The following is a 17,859-nucleotide window of genomic DNA, read 5'->3' as shown; positions in this document are numbered from 1 at the left end:
GTTTCCTCTGTTGAGCTGATTGAGTGTGTGTGGGTTTTTAATTAATTTATTTTTTTAGGGTAACTGTCCCAAAGTGAGCTCCATAAATGACCGCAATGATTGGAAGATGGTGAGGAAAGCCCTGAGCATCATTGGCTTCACTGAGGATGAAGTGGAGGTATGAAAGACAAACCGACCAATCACAACACACACCCACACGCTATGAAGAATGACTGAATGTTTTTCTCCAAGAAATAGAAAGTTCTCCCTCTTTATCTGGGAAAAGAGTCCTTATTTTTGAAATCTGGTGTCAGAAATTACACGCATTACCTTTTAAATTGTGATCTTTCCTCTAATTCAGACCCATCCCTTTCTCTCCACAGGAGCTTTTGAACATTATTGCCAGTGTACTACACTTGGGGAATGTCCAGTATGGAGGAGAGGACAGCGGCAGTGCCTACATCACTACAGAGACACAGATTAAATACTTAGCCAGGGTAACAGGACAGGACAATCACACATGTGCATGACCTCTGTGTTTAAACCTCTAACCATGTTTCTTCTCTTGAAATTACATGGCAGGGGGTTGTTTTTTTGACTGTTTGTGTGTGTATTTGTAATATTGCAGTTGTTAGGTGTGGATGGCATTGTTCTTAAGGAGGCTCTAACACATAAGAAGATCATTGCCAAAGGAGAAGAGGTATGTTTCCAGTTATTTAGAGTGAAATGTTAATTGTTGCTATTACTAACAGACAAATATCACTATTACTATTGCCCATACTTGGAATTAGGGATTTTTCAAAACTTGTTTGTTGAGGGAAAGTCTGCTATTACTGTTGATCATATTCATGATTTTTAGCAGTTGATAAAAAGGGTGAAAACAATCCCATAGCTTTACAATAAATGAGGAATCCGAGTCATAGGGAGCAGAATATCATAGAGACTTTGATGTAGGTGGTATATATTACATGGGAAAGTACCACTAACATTTTCTTCAAAAATGTAATGATTAATAAAGAATGAAGAATCTTAAATCTCACATTCAAGTCAAAGCTTTTATTCAAACCATATGATAAAATAATAAAATAGTGCTGTTTAGCTTTAAAATGTTATGAGTGTTTAGTTGTTCTGAGTATTCAGTGTAAAAATAAAAAGTTGTGTCTGTGTGTGTACATATGTAATGATTACTGAGTGGTTCCTATAATTCCACTGTCTGTGTTTGTGTTATAGCTGATAAGTCCTTTAAATCAAGAGCAGGCCGCTTCAGCGCGGGATGCCTTATCTAAAGCCATATACAGTCGTACTTTTACTTGGCTGGTCAACAAAATTAATGACTCTCTGGCCTTCAAGGTATGGACTTGTTCAGTTGTTAAATACACTATCAGCTCCATGGCTTTGCAAATTCTCTGATAGAGGCTTGTTGCTAAATGTGGGTGTTTGTTGCCCCCACATGGAGAAAGCCTAGCAGTGACATGTCAATCTGATTACTCCGGTTTTCCTATGACTGTTATTAAACACATTCTCTCCATATGATCTTACAGGCTGTGTATGTTTAGTCTGAATGGCATGCCACAGCTGTTGTTGAATATTTTTGTGCTTTTAATGTCTCTCAGGATGATTCATTCAACAGTAAGAACGCCTCTGTCATTGGTCTGCTGGATATCTATGGCTTTGAGGTCTTTCAGAACAACAGGTAGAGTAAATAGTTGAAATGTAATTACATTTCATATAATATTTATGATATAAGTCAACAATGTGTTTATGCTATATATTATATTTTATGTTCATATACTTTTTTTTTATACTATATTTTAATATCAATTTAAATATTTCAATAAACAATTAAATTACATTTTATAATTGTAATATTTAATGACATAGTTTTATATTATAATCTTAACCCTCTATGGTATGCATTATGGTCTAACCATGAAATATACATATACGTAAATACACACATATATATATATATATATATATATATATATATATATATATATTAGTGCTGTAATCGCATCCTAAATAATTATTTTTTTATTTTGGATGCAATTAATCGTTTGACAGCATATTAATGATCATACTAATCATATTTGATTTATATTTATACAATATTTTCAAATAATATTTCATACATTATATAGAAACATAAAGCCTTCATTTATTATTTTGGTTATCTTTGAATCTGGGTAACTTTATCTATTTATGTATTGTTAACAAGAGTAGAATCAGACTAATTTTCAGAGATAACTCACTCTTTGCCTGTCTGTTTAGTTTTGAGCAGTTTTGTATCAACTATTGTAATGAGAAGCTGCAGCAGCTCTTCATTGAACTGACTCTGAAATCGGAGCAGGAGGAATATGAAGCCGAGGGAATCACGGTGAGAATTCTCTGAAACACATAACGCATATGCATACTGTACACACACAGCTCAACATATGTAACTCATGTGCGGGTTCCTGGAATGGTGTCTTACTCACAGCTCAATGGGCGCATTATGGGCAAACTTGTTGTGGGCTTTATTTTCGTGCTGTTAGTATGATAATGCTGACCTCTTGCACTGCCGATAAAACATTGTGATGCATAGACTGTTAAAGAAAGCCTGTTTGTGGCCTGGATTCACGGGTGGGCTGGGAATGCTCTTATTGCATTCCTTGAATTTTATAGCAAAAACAACATTGCAAATCTTGAATATTTTCGTCTTAATTCAAATGCAGTAATGCTCATGTTTTTGCATTCTCCAGTGGGAGCCTGTGCAATATTTTAACAACAAAATCATTTGTGATCTTGTGGAGGAGAAGTTTAAAGGAATCATTTCCATCTTGGTGAGAATGCTCTCTGTGAACTTCCATCAAAATATTAAACATTGTTTTAAGCTGCATATATCTAAAATAATTTACCGTTCTTTCTACAGGATGAAGAGTGTCTCCGGCCTGGAGATGCCAGTGACATCACCTTCCTGGAGAAGCTTGAGAACACTGTCGGTGGCCACGCACACTTCCTAACGTCAGTCACACCACCTTCCTTTTAGCATTCGATCTAATACCAAAATTATATCTTGAGCATTTGAAAACTAATATATATGATATTTATACATCTGCACTACATTACAGTCACAAGCTGGCTGATGGAAAAACCCGTAAAGTGATGGGTCGTGAGGAGTTCAGACTGATCCACTACGCAGGAGAAGTCAACTATAATGTGAACGGTCAGTTACTGAACAGAGGGCAGCGATTAAAAATGAAGAGCATGTCGCTGAACAAAAGTGGGCACTTGTGCCCACAGAATTTTCCCAGGCTGACCGTTTACTGACGTCATTGTGTATTTTCCAACTTCTAGGCTTCCTGGACAAGAACAATGATCTCCTTTTCAGAAACCTGAAGGAGGTGAGGGAACAAGCCCAGAAAAAAAAACAAATATATATTTGTCTATATATAAATACATATATATTTAAGAAAAATGTTGTTTATATATAATAAATATATTTATTTGTAATATAAATATATACATGTAAATACAAGTAAATGTTTTCAAAATATATACTGTATAGACAATAAATATACACAGTACACACACATATATTATGTAAACAAAAACTTGTATTTTGGATGCAATTAATCGTGATTAATCGTTTGACAGCACTAAAATATTCTGGGCTGAAATTTCAAATATGAAATGTGTCTCTATTTTCAGGTCATGTGTATGTCCGAAAATAAACTCCTCACTCAGTGTTTTGACCGAGAAGAACTCACAGACAAGAAACGCCCAGAGACGGTATCTATCTGTCTGTCTATCTATCTGTCTGTTTAAATCTTGATCCATCTGTCTGTCCATCTATAAAGTAATTTCTCAAGTATATATATATATATATATATATATATATATATATATTATTTATTTATTTTTTTTTATTTTTTAACTTAAATACTGCTATTTCTAGAAGTTTAAATATGTAGCGTCAAATGTTGTTTGTTTAAACAGAACCATAAACAACAAAATTTGTTTGTGAATCAGTTCCTATTTCATAGTGGCATTTATACATAAACCACAGCAGCTTGTCCTCAGTCCGTGAAATTGCGAATCTCTGCTTGCCGCCCACACTGTGAGGAATGCCCTGACACTGTGGTACCTCTTCACTCCATGTGACTACGTACAATCCTGAATCCCCCCCAATCGCAGTGCCCACTCCGTAGAGCTCCATTGGTTGAGTGTGGGTGGGCTGCTGTTTAGTTGTTTGCTTGCATTGTTGACCACTGGCTTCTCCCACATTGTCACTGCTTGGCTTGTGTTCTTGCTTGTTCTCACTGGCCGTCTATTTTTCTTGATCTCTCGTTCCGTTGGCTCGCTGCGACCAGGCAGCAACCCAGTTCAAGAACAGCCTGGCGAAGTTGATGGAAATCCTGATGTCTAAGGACCCGTCTTACGTGCGTTGCATCAAGCCTAATGATGCCAAGCAAGCAGGTTTGTGAGCAGTTTTCTGTACTGGAGTTTTAGTGTCGTTCATCACTAAGAAATTATTTTTCTCATTTGTGCTCATTCCTTGCACCTGTTCCCTTACCATTATTATCCCAACAGTATTATTATGCTATTGAATGACAGTATTATGGTAGTTTGATGCATTCCATGTTTTAGAATTATTGTCATGTTCATATAACATGATATTTATGCGGTACTGCAAGGGATGTAGAAAATGGTATATTATTATAGGACATGAGAATTATTAGTATTATGATTTATTGGACAAATTATAATTTATTGTACATTTTTTTCATGTCATTAAACATTTAACAATTATTAAACTTTGATGAACCAAACTGCTATACATGTCTAAAATTTTGATTCAAAAGAAAAAAATATATCGAATTTATTCTTTTCTTTTCTGACTGTTAAAGTGCTAATATCAATCTATAGTATTTACATATATTTTGAGTTTATTTGTGCCATTTTTTTCTTCTTCATGTGATGTAATAGATTCATTGTTCAAACTGCAGTCATTCGTTCCCTCACACTGATTCTCTCTTACTTCATCAGCTCCTTTGTGTTGCCCTTGTCTTTTGTTGATATTTCTTAGCGTCTTTTGTTTGTTAATAAGCTCTTATCCTCATAAATAGTGGTAAATCTATAGTTTTATACATCCGTTACATTTAATGAAGCCTCATTATACTGAAATCTCTCTGTCTCTCTACAGGGCGTTTTGATGAAGTCCTCGTCAGGCACCAAGTAAAATATCTTGGTCTGATGGAAAACCTTAGGGTGAGGAGGGCTGGCTTTGCATATCGCCGTCGCTACGAGACCTTCCTGCAGAGGTTGGCATCTACATGGCAGAAGAATATAAAAACTTAGCCCCAAATGAACTGTTCTTTTAATGGCACAACCTGGTTATTATTTAGTGTAGCCCTGTTGGGTGACCAAACATACTCTTTTAACTTATAGTTGGTCTGAACCAATTTAGCTGATTTAGGCTATTTTTCAGCAAGGCTCTCACAAAAAAAGCTTATTTGTAACTCTTCACACTTTTTAATCCTCTTTTAAAAGCTCAGCACTTCCTGTGGACTTCAGTGATTAATTAAGGTCAAAGGGAACAAGCAGTGTGTTGAAAACAGTGATTCCTCTTTCTACTTAAAATGTAGTTGAGTTTTGTGGGTGATGCTTGTGATTTCCTGTTTCAGGTATAAATCCCTGTGTCCAGACACCTGGCCAAACTGGGATGGCCGTCTGGTCGATGGAGTTTCCACACTCGTCAAGCACCTCGGCTACAAACCTGAGGAGTACAAACTCGGCAGGTTGGTTACACAAATAAAAAAAAAATTTATTTAAAGTTTAAATTTTTTTTTTTTTTTTTTTTAAATCAGTATCCCTTCTTTGGTTCCAAAAAAGGCTTTTTTTTCTTTTTCTTTTAAAGGACCAAAATCTTCATCCGCTTCCCTAAAACCTTGTTTGCAACCGAAGATGCACTAGAAGTCAGAAAACACAGCCTTGGTATGAGCCATATTCAAAGACATATCATGTAACTCTTCACTGGATGGTCTGCCTAAACTTAACCTCAACAAACTGTTCTTCATGCACAGCTACCAAACTGCAATCATCCTGGAAAGGCTACAGTCAAAAAACCAAATACCGTAAAATGCGTCAATCAGCTATCAAGATCCAAGCCTGGTGGAGAGGTATTTTGGCCCGCAGGGAAGCAAAGCGCAGGAGAGAGGCTGCCAACACCATCCGCAGGTCTGTGTGCATGACATGACTAGTACAATAGTCAGTGATGTGATTCTGGCCAGTTATAGAGCCTATGCCCACTTTTGTTTTTGCCGTCTGTGGTCACTGTTACAGGTTCATCAAAGGCTTCATCTACCGCCACCAGCCACGTTGTCCAGAGAATGAATACTTCTTGGACTACGTTCGCTACTCGTTCCTAATGAAGTTGCACAGGAGCTTGCCTAAAACTGTTTTGGATAAGAGCTGGCCAACGCCACCTCCCGCCCTCATTGAGGTGAGATATATCAGCCATGAATCAGTCATCTGTACAATCATCGACTCCTCTAGATGTGAGATGAGAGATTAAGCCTTCCTTTTGTTTACAGGCTTCAGAGCAGCTCCGCAAACTCTGCATGCAGAACATGGTGTGGAAGTACTGCAAGAATATCAACCCGGAATGGAAGCACCAGGTGTTTTGTTTTGTTTTATAACTTTTTTTAAAACTTTATTTTAACTTTTTTTTATTTTATTTTTTTTATAATTTAATTAATTTAATTTAATTTTGATTCTTGTATTTTAATAAAACAATTATTTGTGTTAGTAGTATTTTTTTCCTGTATTATTTATTTATTTATTCATTCATTTGATTATAGGGCTATTGTAAATTAACCTAGGATGAAAGTACCTGTTGTTACATTTTACATGGTTAAATATTTTATTTCTTTTTTATTTTATTTTTAATTATAATCTATTTTAATTTACAACTTATTAATTTATTATTAGTCCAATCTTGTATTTTGATTATTTATTCATTTATTTTGATTGTTGAGTTACTGAAAAAACTGCTTTATCTATTAATGCAGTTGGAGCAGAAGATGGTCGCAAGTGAAATCTTTAAGGACAAGAAGGACAACTATCCACAAAGTGTCCCAAAACTGTTTGTGGGCACAAGACTTAGTGAGTTTTCATCTTTTTCATCTTTCATCTCACTTTGAAGACATATTTCCTGTGTTGCATATTCAATTTGTTTTTTCTGTGTGTGTCAAAAGATGGCGAGGACATCAACCCTAAAGTGCAACAGGCTCTGGGGAATGAGAAGATGAAGGTTGGTTGAATTCTGGGCTTTTTGTTTGGGAAATCTCTCTTTAATGTGGTTCAGACTGTGGTTCACAACTACATCCTATCATCGGTCTAACCAAAAAAAATGACTGAATATGTGATCTCCTACATATTACCGTGTTTATCAGTGTTTGCTCAGACAACATACAGTACTATACACAACAAGCATCTATGATAATAGGCAGTATGTGAAAAAGAAAAGTGATTTTGTAATCCATCCTTCCCTACAGTATGCTGTTCCAGTGACTAAGTATGATAGAAAAGGATACAAAGCACGCAACCGACAGCTCCTGCTCACGGCGAACAGTGCCATCATTGTGGAGGAGGCCAAGCTCAAACAGCGTATCGACTACAGCTCACTGAAAGGTGAGCTTAAACTGTTTTTACACTTATATTATGGTGTGATTAAGTGTGAATAATATACAATATCAGTACGGTTCAGTAGGAGCAGATTGCCATCATACCAATTGTAAGGCATACCATTCACATGAAACAAACCAGAGACTTCATGAGACTTTGTTTTCAAAGCAGATTTAAATGCTTTACTCAGAATTTTGTCCAAACTGAATTCGAAAAGCCACTTTTTTCACAAATTCAGATGTCTAGTGTCCCCTAGTGTGACCAAGTGAATCACAACCAATTAAAAAGTGACACACTGACCACTTCTGTTTTATCTGTAGGGATTTCTGTCAGCTCTCTGAGTGACGACATGTTTGTGCTCCATGTTGCTTGTGAAGACAATAAGCAGAAAGTAAGTCTTATTTGCTTTTAATTTCCTTAAGCGCTAAACCAACTGCTTTCAGAGTGAATATATGAATTGTATTGGTGTCACAGGGTGATGTGGTGCTTCAGAGCGAGCATGTCATTGAGGCGTTAACCAAAGTAGCCATCTGTGCTGACAAGATAAACAGCATTAACATTAACCAGGGAAGGTGAGTTGTAGACACAAAATGATAATTTTTTTAAATACTATGAAGTTTCAAGGCAGACTTCTGTTTATGAAATACGTTGTACTTTTATTAACAAAAAATATTGCTTTCCCTCTCATGGACAGTATAAAGTTCAGTGTGGCACAAGGAAAAGAAGGGATCATAGATTTTACATCTGGCTCAGAGTTGCTGATAGCCAAAGCTAAGAATGGACACCTTTCTGTGGTGAGCACTGCTGACTAAAAAAAACCTTTATATCAAGATTGTTTCAATGAGAAGAAAAACGATAACGAACATGTGTATATATATTTTGTCTCAGACTGCCCCTCGCCTCAACTCAAGATGATGGATGAGTCATGACCAAGAACTTCCTGCATTCTCACAGGATCTTCCAGATACGCTCCTTAGTTCATCAATCACATGACTAAAGGTGGCGCTTCTCTGCCAATCAGACGCCAGCCAGCTGCACCAAAGGCCTCTGCTTTAAGTTGTGAAAATCCAGCAAATTTATTTATGTTTTGGGGAATTAATACTGTTATATGAATATTATGATTTTATATGTCAAAAAGCCAAGAAATAACAATATATATGTGCATTTCCTCCACTCTGTCTTTATCTAGCTTTATTTGGGAAATGTTGATTTGTTAGAGAAGGTGACCTCAGCCATGCTAACGAGGTAAATCAGGGTTCATAATGAGTAGTTGTTAGCTTTGGTTCTATTTATGTTCACCCGTGATTATTTTTACTTTTCTATGAATTCTGCAATCCAAACCTACTCAGAACCAATACACTTTTGCGTTCATAGGAATGGTATTAATTACTTTTTGCATAGAGAAGATGACTTAAACTTGTTTTACACACTATTTGTGCCACATAAGTTTTCTCATAAGTTATTAATATTAGTTGATTTGTTAAAAAAGGAGGATGAACTTTTAGGGAGCGTATACCAAGTGCATTGAAGGTGTGTGTCATGTATGTAAAGCTACCGAAATAAATCTTAATGTTAATGGAAAGAATCTGCACGCTATGTCCAGAGATAATATACTATGCTAGAAAACCAGCCCAGTTTTTTTTACATTGATTCATTCATTATTCGTTACCCACTTTAAGGGTTCAATCTGAGTTCAGAGATCAGTAAATATTTTTTCTCTCAGTCCCAAATCTGTGCCTCAAAATGTTAGGGTTAGAAAATATTTTTGACAAGATAAGAGTTCCTGCACAAATGAGAAGAAATCCAGTGATGGACAAAAGATTGATTTTTGAGTGTTCTTTCCTCACGCTCTCCTCACGTAAATCGTTCAGGCTTTGTGCTCCTAATACACTGGTCACAATAATCTCTCATATTAACACCATTTCCCACATTAGCACTGCTCTAAGATCACTGCACAGCTTGTGAGAGATGTTGTTAGCCATTATAGTAGGGGAAATTGTATGTTATCTACAAAAAGATATGTAACTTGGCTTGAGGCAGGTTTGTTTATATGTAGATAAAAGGTAACAAAGCACTACTAAATGTTCGCAAACCAAATCTAAATTTTAGAAACTAAAAAGTGGAAATTTGGCATACCCTTTGTAGGATTTCAGGCACCTAAAACTCTTGATAGCACAATTGTTTGATATCGTGTCCATCAAAGGAGAATGTTCAGAGAAACATTGAGCATGTGCCTGGTGTCATAGTTGGGGATGCTTAAAAGAAAACATTGAAAGGAAACATGTTAAATGCTGGTGTATGCGTAAGTGCTGCATGTAATAGAACAAATATCTATTTTTGACATTTCAAAAAAAACAAAAGTAAAGTAAAAAAAACAAATACTGTCCACACAAACTCTTGGCCCCCAAGATGAGATATAATTCACACTTGCGATTTTGTTTTATACTATTTGTGTAAAATACCTTGAAGAAATCTGTCATTTTGAAGCAAACTGACAATTTATTTGAGCATATTAAAGCTGATTTAAAAAAAAAAAAGCATTGCCTTGTCAGCTCTGTATTTTTCATGGCATGTATGGGAATGGTTATTTGTGTTCGCAGAATTTTTTTTATTCTTTAATTTTGCATTTAATAAAGGCAATATTACTATTTGCTTGGCAGCAAATTGTCAAGGTAATATAATCCAGGAAAGGAAAAGAAAGACATAGGAATTGGAGAAGGAGAGACTGGTGTCATTGTTACTGGCAATTATCTTATTGTTTTTCCACACCAAAACTGAAGCATTTTGAATATAGCCTTACGTTCAACTGTAGACTAGCCTACTTATAAATGCATGAGTGGTTTCAAATCATTAGTGTGTACTCTGGTACAAACAGACCAGCCACATACAATAAATAAGACAATTCGGAGAGGAGCAGCAATGGCGCCACCAGGCCACCACACTGGCCACCCCACTGGCCAGTATAAATTTTAGTAGCATCAGTTATGCATTTCATCCCTAATGCACAGTCAGGCAGGCATGAAAACGCGCGTTCTTAGCACGCGCTTTGGGATTATGGCGAACGCGCGTCGGAAACGCACGGTTTTGTGTATCAAAACAACGTGCTCTTTCTGTAGTGTTCTCAAAATGGCACGCGTCAAAAGCGTGTGCTGACTTCATTGCCCGATTCTGTCATGTGTCCGCTATATCCTCCTGAGACCCCCCCAAAAAAGCTTTTTTTCATGTCATTACATTGTTTAGAGCATTAGAAAAAAATGGAAAATTTAAATTTTTGAAAAAATATATTTTATTCATATTTTTTTCCTAAAAAATAAAATGGCATGAATAGACATCAAAAAGGCAAAAACAATGGGATTTTTTTTTTTAAATCACCAATACATTTTTAGGGTTTATAGTTTTGGTGTGCCACCCCAAGATTTTAAGTGGCCCCATCTGGCCACCCCAATGAAAAATTTCTGGAGGCGCCACTGAGGAGCACGAGTGACTCTTGACTGGGCGGAGATCAACTTCTTGTATTCTGCTATTGCACAATTTACTGTGAATCAGGTGACTTGAGAGGAATGTATTTCATATTTTAGACTACTGAAAAGTTTGTTTTACTAGAGCGATGAATATTTGTGTCGTTTAGTAACAGCCTACGAGTAAAAGACAGAACTTCGGATTTGTCAAGATATGAATTGTTCATAATAGGCTTAGCTCAAGGTACTTTCACTTTCAGCATTAAATCAAGGAGATTCTACGGAAGTGTGGGAATAATGCGTGTGACTCTGTAAGTTCGTTTATGATTATTTATTAAACATTTTCGCTTAGTTTTTTTTCCCGATGTGCTTGTTTGGAGCTGTTAATATAGCCATTGGATGTACGTAAATTTAACTCTATTAATTTCTGTTTATTTTCCGGGCGTGAAGTAGCCTGTTCGCGCGAATATTTTGTTAATTATTGTTTATATTGTAAGTTATTAATATACATTTCAATTAAGTAATCATGACTGTATTTGTTGTCGATTTACCGTCTGATATCGATCTAAAAAGAAAATATAGTCACCTCCTCAAAGTTGTGAGTTTGTGACTTTGATATGGTTTGTGAATCGTTTTAAAATGCTTCTGAAAAACTTGAATAAATGAGAGTGGGGGAAAAGATGACCCCACATATGAGGTAAAACGCCCCGAGTCTGACAAAGCAATTTGCTTTAAACATTTACTGCATTGTCAGGGTATAGACCGTTTTTGCTTAAAATTAAAAAGAATATAATCTATAATCATGAATTACCTGATGCTAATTTGAGGTAATTTTTAAATATAAAATCCAATTATTTTTATTCAATCAACTAGTGATGGAAAAACAAAGGATTTGATGTTCAGAACAGAATAACTACAGTAATTGGCATTGCAGATTGCCCCCTGGGGGCGTTTTACCCCACTGACTTTGAAAAAAAAATTATGTCATTCTGAAAATATAATTATATTTTTATTAAATAACACATACTCTCTATCTACAGGCCCTACTGTTCTCACATCATATATAACTGCGATGTTCTACAAAACAACAAGCTTTAAAACACTTTTTTTCTGACTGTTGAAAATTTGATCTTTTACTGTTGAAATCCGTTTTCTCTCCGGTACATCACCAGTGTAAGCTTCATGGTGAAAACTTCTACATCACTCTTGTCAACGTAGTCCATAGTTAAAATAAAAAATTATCTTGACTTTATCTTGTGGTTATTTTGGGAAAAACAGTAGGGGGGCATTATACCCCATGGGGAGTTTTCCTCCACTCTACCCTACTTTAAGTTTTGACTTTTTACTAATTTTGTTTTCTTTGGGGCAAGGTCAGGCCTTAACTAGGGGGCCCCAAACTCCCCCATAATTAGGAACCTTTTAAAGTGATGGCTGTTGGATCCTGTAGCACAGAGATTCAACAGCGTCGTGTGGAGCTGGTGGAGAACTACAGCGAACACCTGACACACCTTCTGGATGTGCTGTTTAACGTGGGGGCAGTGACAGAGGAGGACCTCAGTCTTATCAGAGGTTCGGCTGTTCGAGGTGAGAGAGAATGTATGAGAATTCTGCTGGATGTGCTAAATGGGAGAGGAGAAGAATCATGCAGGGCTTTCCTCTATGTACTACCAAGTGTTCAAGATAAGACCGCCAAAATAGGACAGGCCAACAGGCAAGAGCATCTCAAAAAACACAAAGATATCTTGGCCAGACAGCATGGCCTGGTGGACTATCTCACCATCAGAAGACAGACTTTAGGACAGGATGAGAGCGGGTGCTGGACTGATATCACTTTTTCAAGACAAGCTGGTTATGCAACGTCTTCTCAATGTCGTCATGAGTCAGCAGGAGTTGGGGATGCTTTCAGGACACGCGTGGATGAGATCTGCATTTTCAAGGACGTGTATGAGAATCTGCTGTGCAACACAGCGTGTGGTGTGAATATGCTGTCAGGAGTTGCTGGAAGTGGGAAAACCACGGTTGTGAGACGCCTGGTGCGAGAGTGGGCTGCAGAAACCAACTCGTCCAAGACTGTCCTATCTCTGTCCTTTCGTGAGTTGAACCTCATAACTCAAGAGCAGAGCTTGCAGGACCTGCTCTCGGATCACTACATCCACCTGAAACCTTTCCTGCCCGAGTTACTGAACTCAAACCCAACACAGTTTTTACTCATCTTAGATGGTCTGGATGAGTTCTGCTACCCTCTTAATTTCGAACACACTCCCAAGTGTTCAGATCATGAGCGGGTGCAGCCTATACAATCCATTGTGGTGAACTTAATCAAGGGAAATCTGCTTCCAGGAGTGTCCATTTTCCTTACTTCGCGACCTCATGCGGTCTCCAAAGTTCCTCCAGTTCTGGTCAGCCAGTTTTACAGTCTGCTCGGTTTCTCTGTAGGTCAACAGAAGCAGTACTTTGAGCAGAACTGCAGCTCTCCTGAGGCTGCCGAGGCAGTGTGGGCCTCAGTGTCATCCCATAAACCCCTTCTACTCATGTGCCACATTCCCGCATTCTGTTGGATCGTGTCCACCGCCTTGCATGATGGCAACTCCTGCCTTTGTCCTGATACTGTAACTGCCAATTCAGGAGAAAAAGGAGGCCTTGAGGAAGCCAACCAACCAAACTCTTTATTAGGGCCTTCTGAGGAGAACTCCAAACCAGTCACGATCTCTGAAATCTACTGCTGCTTTGTTAAATCCATCTTGCTATTCCACGTGCAAGGGCGTAGCGAGGGCTCCCATCACACCAGGCTTCAGCACGCCCCTTACGTCCTTGGCGAAATGCAGCCTATACTCAAAAGCCTGGGAGCTATGGCTTTCAAAGGCCTCCTGGAGAGACGGTTCATCTTTGAAAGCTCTGATTTGAACTCTTTTAATCTGGATAGCACCAAGCTCTCACAGGTGTTTCTCTCGGAGATACTTAAAGAGGATCGAGCGTCCCTCACCTTTGAAAAGGGCTTTCATTTTATCCACACTAGCGTGCAGGAGTTTCTGGCTGCCCTGTACTATGTTCTCCAGTCACTCTCAGGATCAGATCCATTTTCAGGCCTCAAACCAAGCATAGGCCGCTATATCCAGTATGCATTTAAGCAAATGGCATCAGCCGTTAACAAATTCAGCAGACCGCAGCGTCTCTTCCGCAGACGTATTAAGAAGGCCCTTCGCTGTGGTGAACGACATCAGTCTGGACACATGGATCTTTTCTGCAGGTACCTTTTAAAACTGTTGTCATATGAAATGCATTTTAGTAGCAGGTCAATGATGTGACACTCATTTTTTTGTTTGTCTTTTTATTCAAAAACACGTAAAAAATGCAATTCACATACACAGTGTCTTGAATGCAAATCTTCAAAGTTTTTATGGTAAGAAAAGGCTAGTTTAGCTTGTAGTATTTGTATTTACTATGAGTCCATTTCATAACTGACCAGTTATTTCCGCTTATCCAGGTTTGTATGCGGCCTGCTGGTTCCCAGAACACGTCTCATCCTAAATGGATTTTTCCCTGATGGGCCCAAGATGCATCTGCTCCGTTGCCAACCCTCTCCAGACCCGACTCCACCTTTCCTTCTCCATCTGTTACAATCTCAACTCCAGAGCTCCACCCTCGGCCCGGAGAGGCAAGTCAATGTCTGTCACTGTCTATATGAAGCCCAGGACCCTGGTTTGTCACAGCGGCTACAGAGTTGGATGAAAGTTCTTTCACAGCAGGCCTTAGATCAGTCCGGTTTGGTAAACAGGGACTGGAGTGAGCTGGCTTTCCTGTTACAGCTCAGTCCAGACCTGCAGGTTTTAAATTTAGATGCTCAAGGGCTCGATGCTGATGGACTACGCCGGCTCCTACCAGTCCTTCCTCTTTTTTCAACGCTCAGGTAAATAATGTAACTGTAGGCATAATTGTTTGGAGGCAGATGTGATACACTCGATGTTAAATATTATTTTTTGTGCTTTGTGATAATTATTGTACGTTCTTTACAAAAAGTCTGGGCCAGAATCCTCTTGGGTCAGAGGGAGCATCTGTGTTATCCCTTGTTCTGAGAAACCCAGATTGTCGAATTCAGAGGCTGTGGTAAGTGGGGGGGGGAGTCAAAGTTAAATTTAAATATAGTCATGTAAAAAAATATAAAGTAAATAAAAATGTCAAATAAAAATATATAAAATAAATTAAAATGACATCACAAATACTGTATAAAATTTAAATAAATAAATAAAATAAAGTACTTATGCTACAAGCTCAAATTTATTGTAGCTGTGTATGTTCACTCAAGGGTGGTTGCGACGGGACTTGGCTGTGAAGGCCTGAAGATCCTTGTAGAAGCGCTGAAAGAAAATCGTACTGTGACTGATCTCAGGTGAACAATGAGAGAAAAAATATCATTTTCAGTTAAAAATACACACGTTGCACTTGACTTAGTGTTTACAATATCATTCTTTCATTAGAATGGCCATCAATAAAATTGGAGATGTTGGAGCTGGTTACCTTGCAGAATTGTTGAGGACGAATCGCACATTGACGGATATCAGGTAAAAGAGACTTATCTCCATTTCAGTCTCTCAAATCATTTATTTATCTTAAAAGTTCACTGCGTTGAAACGTTCTGCATCCTATAGACTTCGTGACAACCTAGTGACAGACAAAGGAGCAGAAGTCCTCATGGCTGCCCTGAAAGAGAACACTACATTAGAGTGTCTGTGGTAAGAAACATTTAGAGCTGATTTACTATAATCTATTTCCTCATGATTCTGTTACACAAATATATTTTCTGTTCATCGCAGGTTGTTTGACAACAAGTTTACCAAAGATGGCATCAAGAAACTCAAAGAATTTACAAAGACCAGACCAAACCTTGACATTAAAGCTTGCATCTGACCCACAACCAACAAACCATTGGAGTAGCAACTGGTTCATGACAAACATTTTCATTCACACATTTTATTCATACTTTATTTTACATATTGGTACATTACTTTTTTTTTTTTTTTTTTACTAGGGGCAGTCGTGGCCTAGTGGATAGAGAGTTGGACTCTAGGTTGTGGGTTTGAGACTCAGGTCCGGAAGGGAGTGTAGGTTGGGGAGTGAATAAACAACACTCTCTCCACCCTCAAATACCACGACTGAGGTGAGACCCTTGAGCAAGGCACCGAACCCCCACTGCTCCCCGGGCAGCCGTAGCAATGGCTGCCCACTGCTCCGGGTGTAGGTTCACTAATGTGTGTACACTTGGATGGGTTAAATTCAGAGCACAAATTCCGAGTATGGGTCACACACCACTTCCCTTTTCCCTTTTTTTAATAGACTGTTAAATTAAGTGTTCACCAAAAATGAAAAAGATGCTGAAAATGTACTCAGATTTGAAGAAATTTAGCATTACATCATTTGCTCACCAACAGAACCTCTGCATGAATGGGTGCCGTCAGAATGAGAGCCCAGCTGATAAAAACATCTCAAAAATCCACAAGTAATCCAAACAATTCCAATCCATCAATTAACATCTTCTGAAGCAAAACGCAGCATGCTTGTAAGAAACAAATTCATTATTACAGTGTGTTTTCACTATAAACAATTATTCCTTTAACTACTCAGGCTACTACTTCCCTCTGCTGGACGTTTAAGGAGCTGTTATTTGTATGCTGTATTTGTACATTAATAAGCAGCAATATTTTCAGAACTATTTTAGGATTTATAGACAGTTTTTAAAAAAAAACACTGAATTTCATTTATTTATTTTATGCAATAACTTTTTTATCAAATCTTTTACAGCTTTTAGCTAACACCCACACAATCAGATGTGACTTAATCTTATAAGTGTATGATAGACTTTGAGGGACCTAAAATGCCTTCTCAACACACATCTGTTTTTCTCATACTTCTTTATGAATGATTGTCTTCTTTCTGTTTTCTGCTGTAGTGTCTCAGACCAGTTCGACAATGATTATGCCACAGTCACTGTTTTGTTCCCATTTTTGTGGGTGCTTTTACATACAAAGCTCAGGGCTCCTCTTAGATGCTTCATAAAAAGAAGTAAAAATGTAAGTGTAAAATACACAAAGCCAGCGTATTCTTTGGTTAGTAAATGCATTTATTTTAAAGATACTATGTGAAACCGTTACTAAAATCACAGTAGTCTATGTTAGAAGCACTTTTGTTCGTACATACTGGTGGAGATCTAGTTTCCACTGGTTCCGGAGTAATATTTAACATCATTAATCCCTCATTAAAAAAAAAAGCCATGTTGTGTCTGTATTTTAATGTAGTTACCCATTTAAACCACCAGATGCCGACGTGATGTTTTCTGACTCCTATCACCTCTTTGTTCAGTTTAGTGCTTAGAAAGAATTCAAGAAACAAGAAAAAGTCACTTGTTCAGTTCTCCTGTATTATAATCTGTTATTTTATATTTTCTACTCACTAGCCTGTATATAAAAATGTGAATTACCTTTGTTATAAAGACCACTAATAAATGAAACTTCAGAAGTTTTAAAAGAGCTTAAATCTGATTCCCAGAGTTGATGTTGCTCCTTTTTCTTGGGGGTGGGTGGGACATACTGTACGTCGAGACATTTGGCGATTTAAATTAAGATGTGCTAGCCTATAATATGCTTAAGCACATGCGCCAGTCGCCCTGAGTTTTTGCAGTAGCCAAATATAATTGGTGAATATCAGCTTGGCTACTATTATGAGAAATCATGAAGTGAGGACGGGTTTCTTTGTTTAATTT

General features: G+C 37.6%; 2 protein-coding genes across 15 annotated transcripts in view; both read left to right on the top strand.

Annotated features, from left to right (window-relative positions):
* Positions 1-10,184, top strand: part of LOC306851581 (unconventional myosin-Ic-like) — a 40,722-nt gene extending 30,538 nt beyond the window's left edge. For all 4 annotated transcript variants that reach the window (XM_079387930.1, XM_079387929.1, XM_079387932.1 and 1 more), the window contains 25 exons: positions 59-157; positions 363-476; positions 608-679; positions 1,210-1,329; positions 1,593-1,672; positions 2,251-2,356; positions 2,721-2,801; positions 2,891-2,982; positions 3,090-3,184; positions 3,316-3,362; positions 3,670-3,750; positions 4,332-4,437; positions 5,165-5,282; positions 5,646-5,759; positions 5,879-5,955; positions 6,045-6,198; positions 6,304-6,463; positions 6,555-6,638; positions 7,032-7,125; positions 7,218-7,273; positions 7,518-7,653; positions 7,968-8,038; positions 8,122-8,219; positions 8,342-8,441; positions 8,536-10,184. In XM_079387930.1, coding sequence (XP_079244056.1) covers positions 59-157; positions 363-476; positions 608-679; positions 1,210-1,329; positions 1,593-1,672; positions 2,251-2,356; positions 2,721-2,801; positions 2,891-2,982; positions 3,090-3,184; positions 3,316-3,362; positions 3,670-3,750; positions 4,332-4,437; positions 5,165-5,282; positions 5,646-5,759; positions 5,879-5,955; positions 6,045-6,198; positions 6,304-6,463; positions 6,555-6,638; positions 7,032-7,125; positions 7,218-7,273; positions 7,518-7,653; positions 7,968-8,038; positions 8,122-8,219; positions 8,342-8,441; positions 8,536-8,562 — 2,382 coding nt within the window. In that variant the 3' untranslated portion in view covers positions 8,563-10,184. The remainder of the gene's footprint in view (positions 1-58; positions 158-362; positions 477-607; positions 680-1,209; positions 1,330-1,592; positions 1,673-2,250; positions 2,357-2,720; positions 2,802-2,890; positions 2,983-3,089; positions 3,185-3,315; positions 3,363-3,669; positions 3,751-4,331; positions 4,438-5,164; positions 5,283-5,645; positions 5,760-5,878; positions 5,956-6,044; positions 6,199-6,303; positions 6,464-6,554; positions 6,639-7,031; positions 7,126-7,217; positions 7,274-7,517; positions 7,654-7,967; positions 8,039-8,121; positions 8,220-8,341; positions 8,442-8,535) is intronic.
* A 932-nt stretch (positions 10,185-11,116) lies between these two features.
* On the top strand, positions 11,117-17,624 carry LOC306851511 (NLR family CARD domain-containing protein 3-like). 11 transcript variants are annotated; one of them, XR_013782504.1, is made up of 11 exons: positions 11,167-11,416; positions 12,481-14,352; positions 14,590-15,012; positions 15,123-15,209; positions 15,409-15,492; positions 15,581-15,664; positions 15,752-15,835; positions 15,917-16,043; positions 16,132-16,260; positions 16,532-16,659; positions 17,050-17,624. XR_013782504.1 is itself a non-coding variant. In XM_079387795.1 (8 exons), exons 2-8 carry the CDS (start codon positions 12,533-12,535, stop codon positions 16,008-16,010), a joined length of 2,676 nt encoding a protein of 891 aa, XP_079243921.1. In that variant the 5' UTR covers positions 11,117-11,416; positions 12,476-12,532; the 3' UTR covers positions 16,011-17,624. The 11 variants fall into 11 exon arrangements, 3 of the variants coding, with proteins under 3 accessions (XP_079243921.1, XP_079243920.1, XP_079243922.1); XR_013782505.1 differs by having other exon boundaries at positions 11,175-14,352; positions 17,050-17,170; positions 17,416-17,624; XR_013782508.1 differs by having other exon boundaries at positions 11,185-11,416; positions 12,476-14,352.
* Positions 17,625-17,859: the final 235 nt, after the last annotated feature.

Source organism: Barbus barbus (genome assembly GCF_936440315.1).
Source record: "Barbus barbus genome assembly, chromosome: 31".
Taxonomy (NCBI): Eukaryota; Metazoa; Chordata; class Actinopteri; order Cypriniformes; family Cyprinidae; genus Barbus; species Barbus barbus.
Note: the sequence above shows the minus strand (reverse complement) of the source record. Positions and strands in the feature narration are given on the sequence as shown.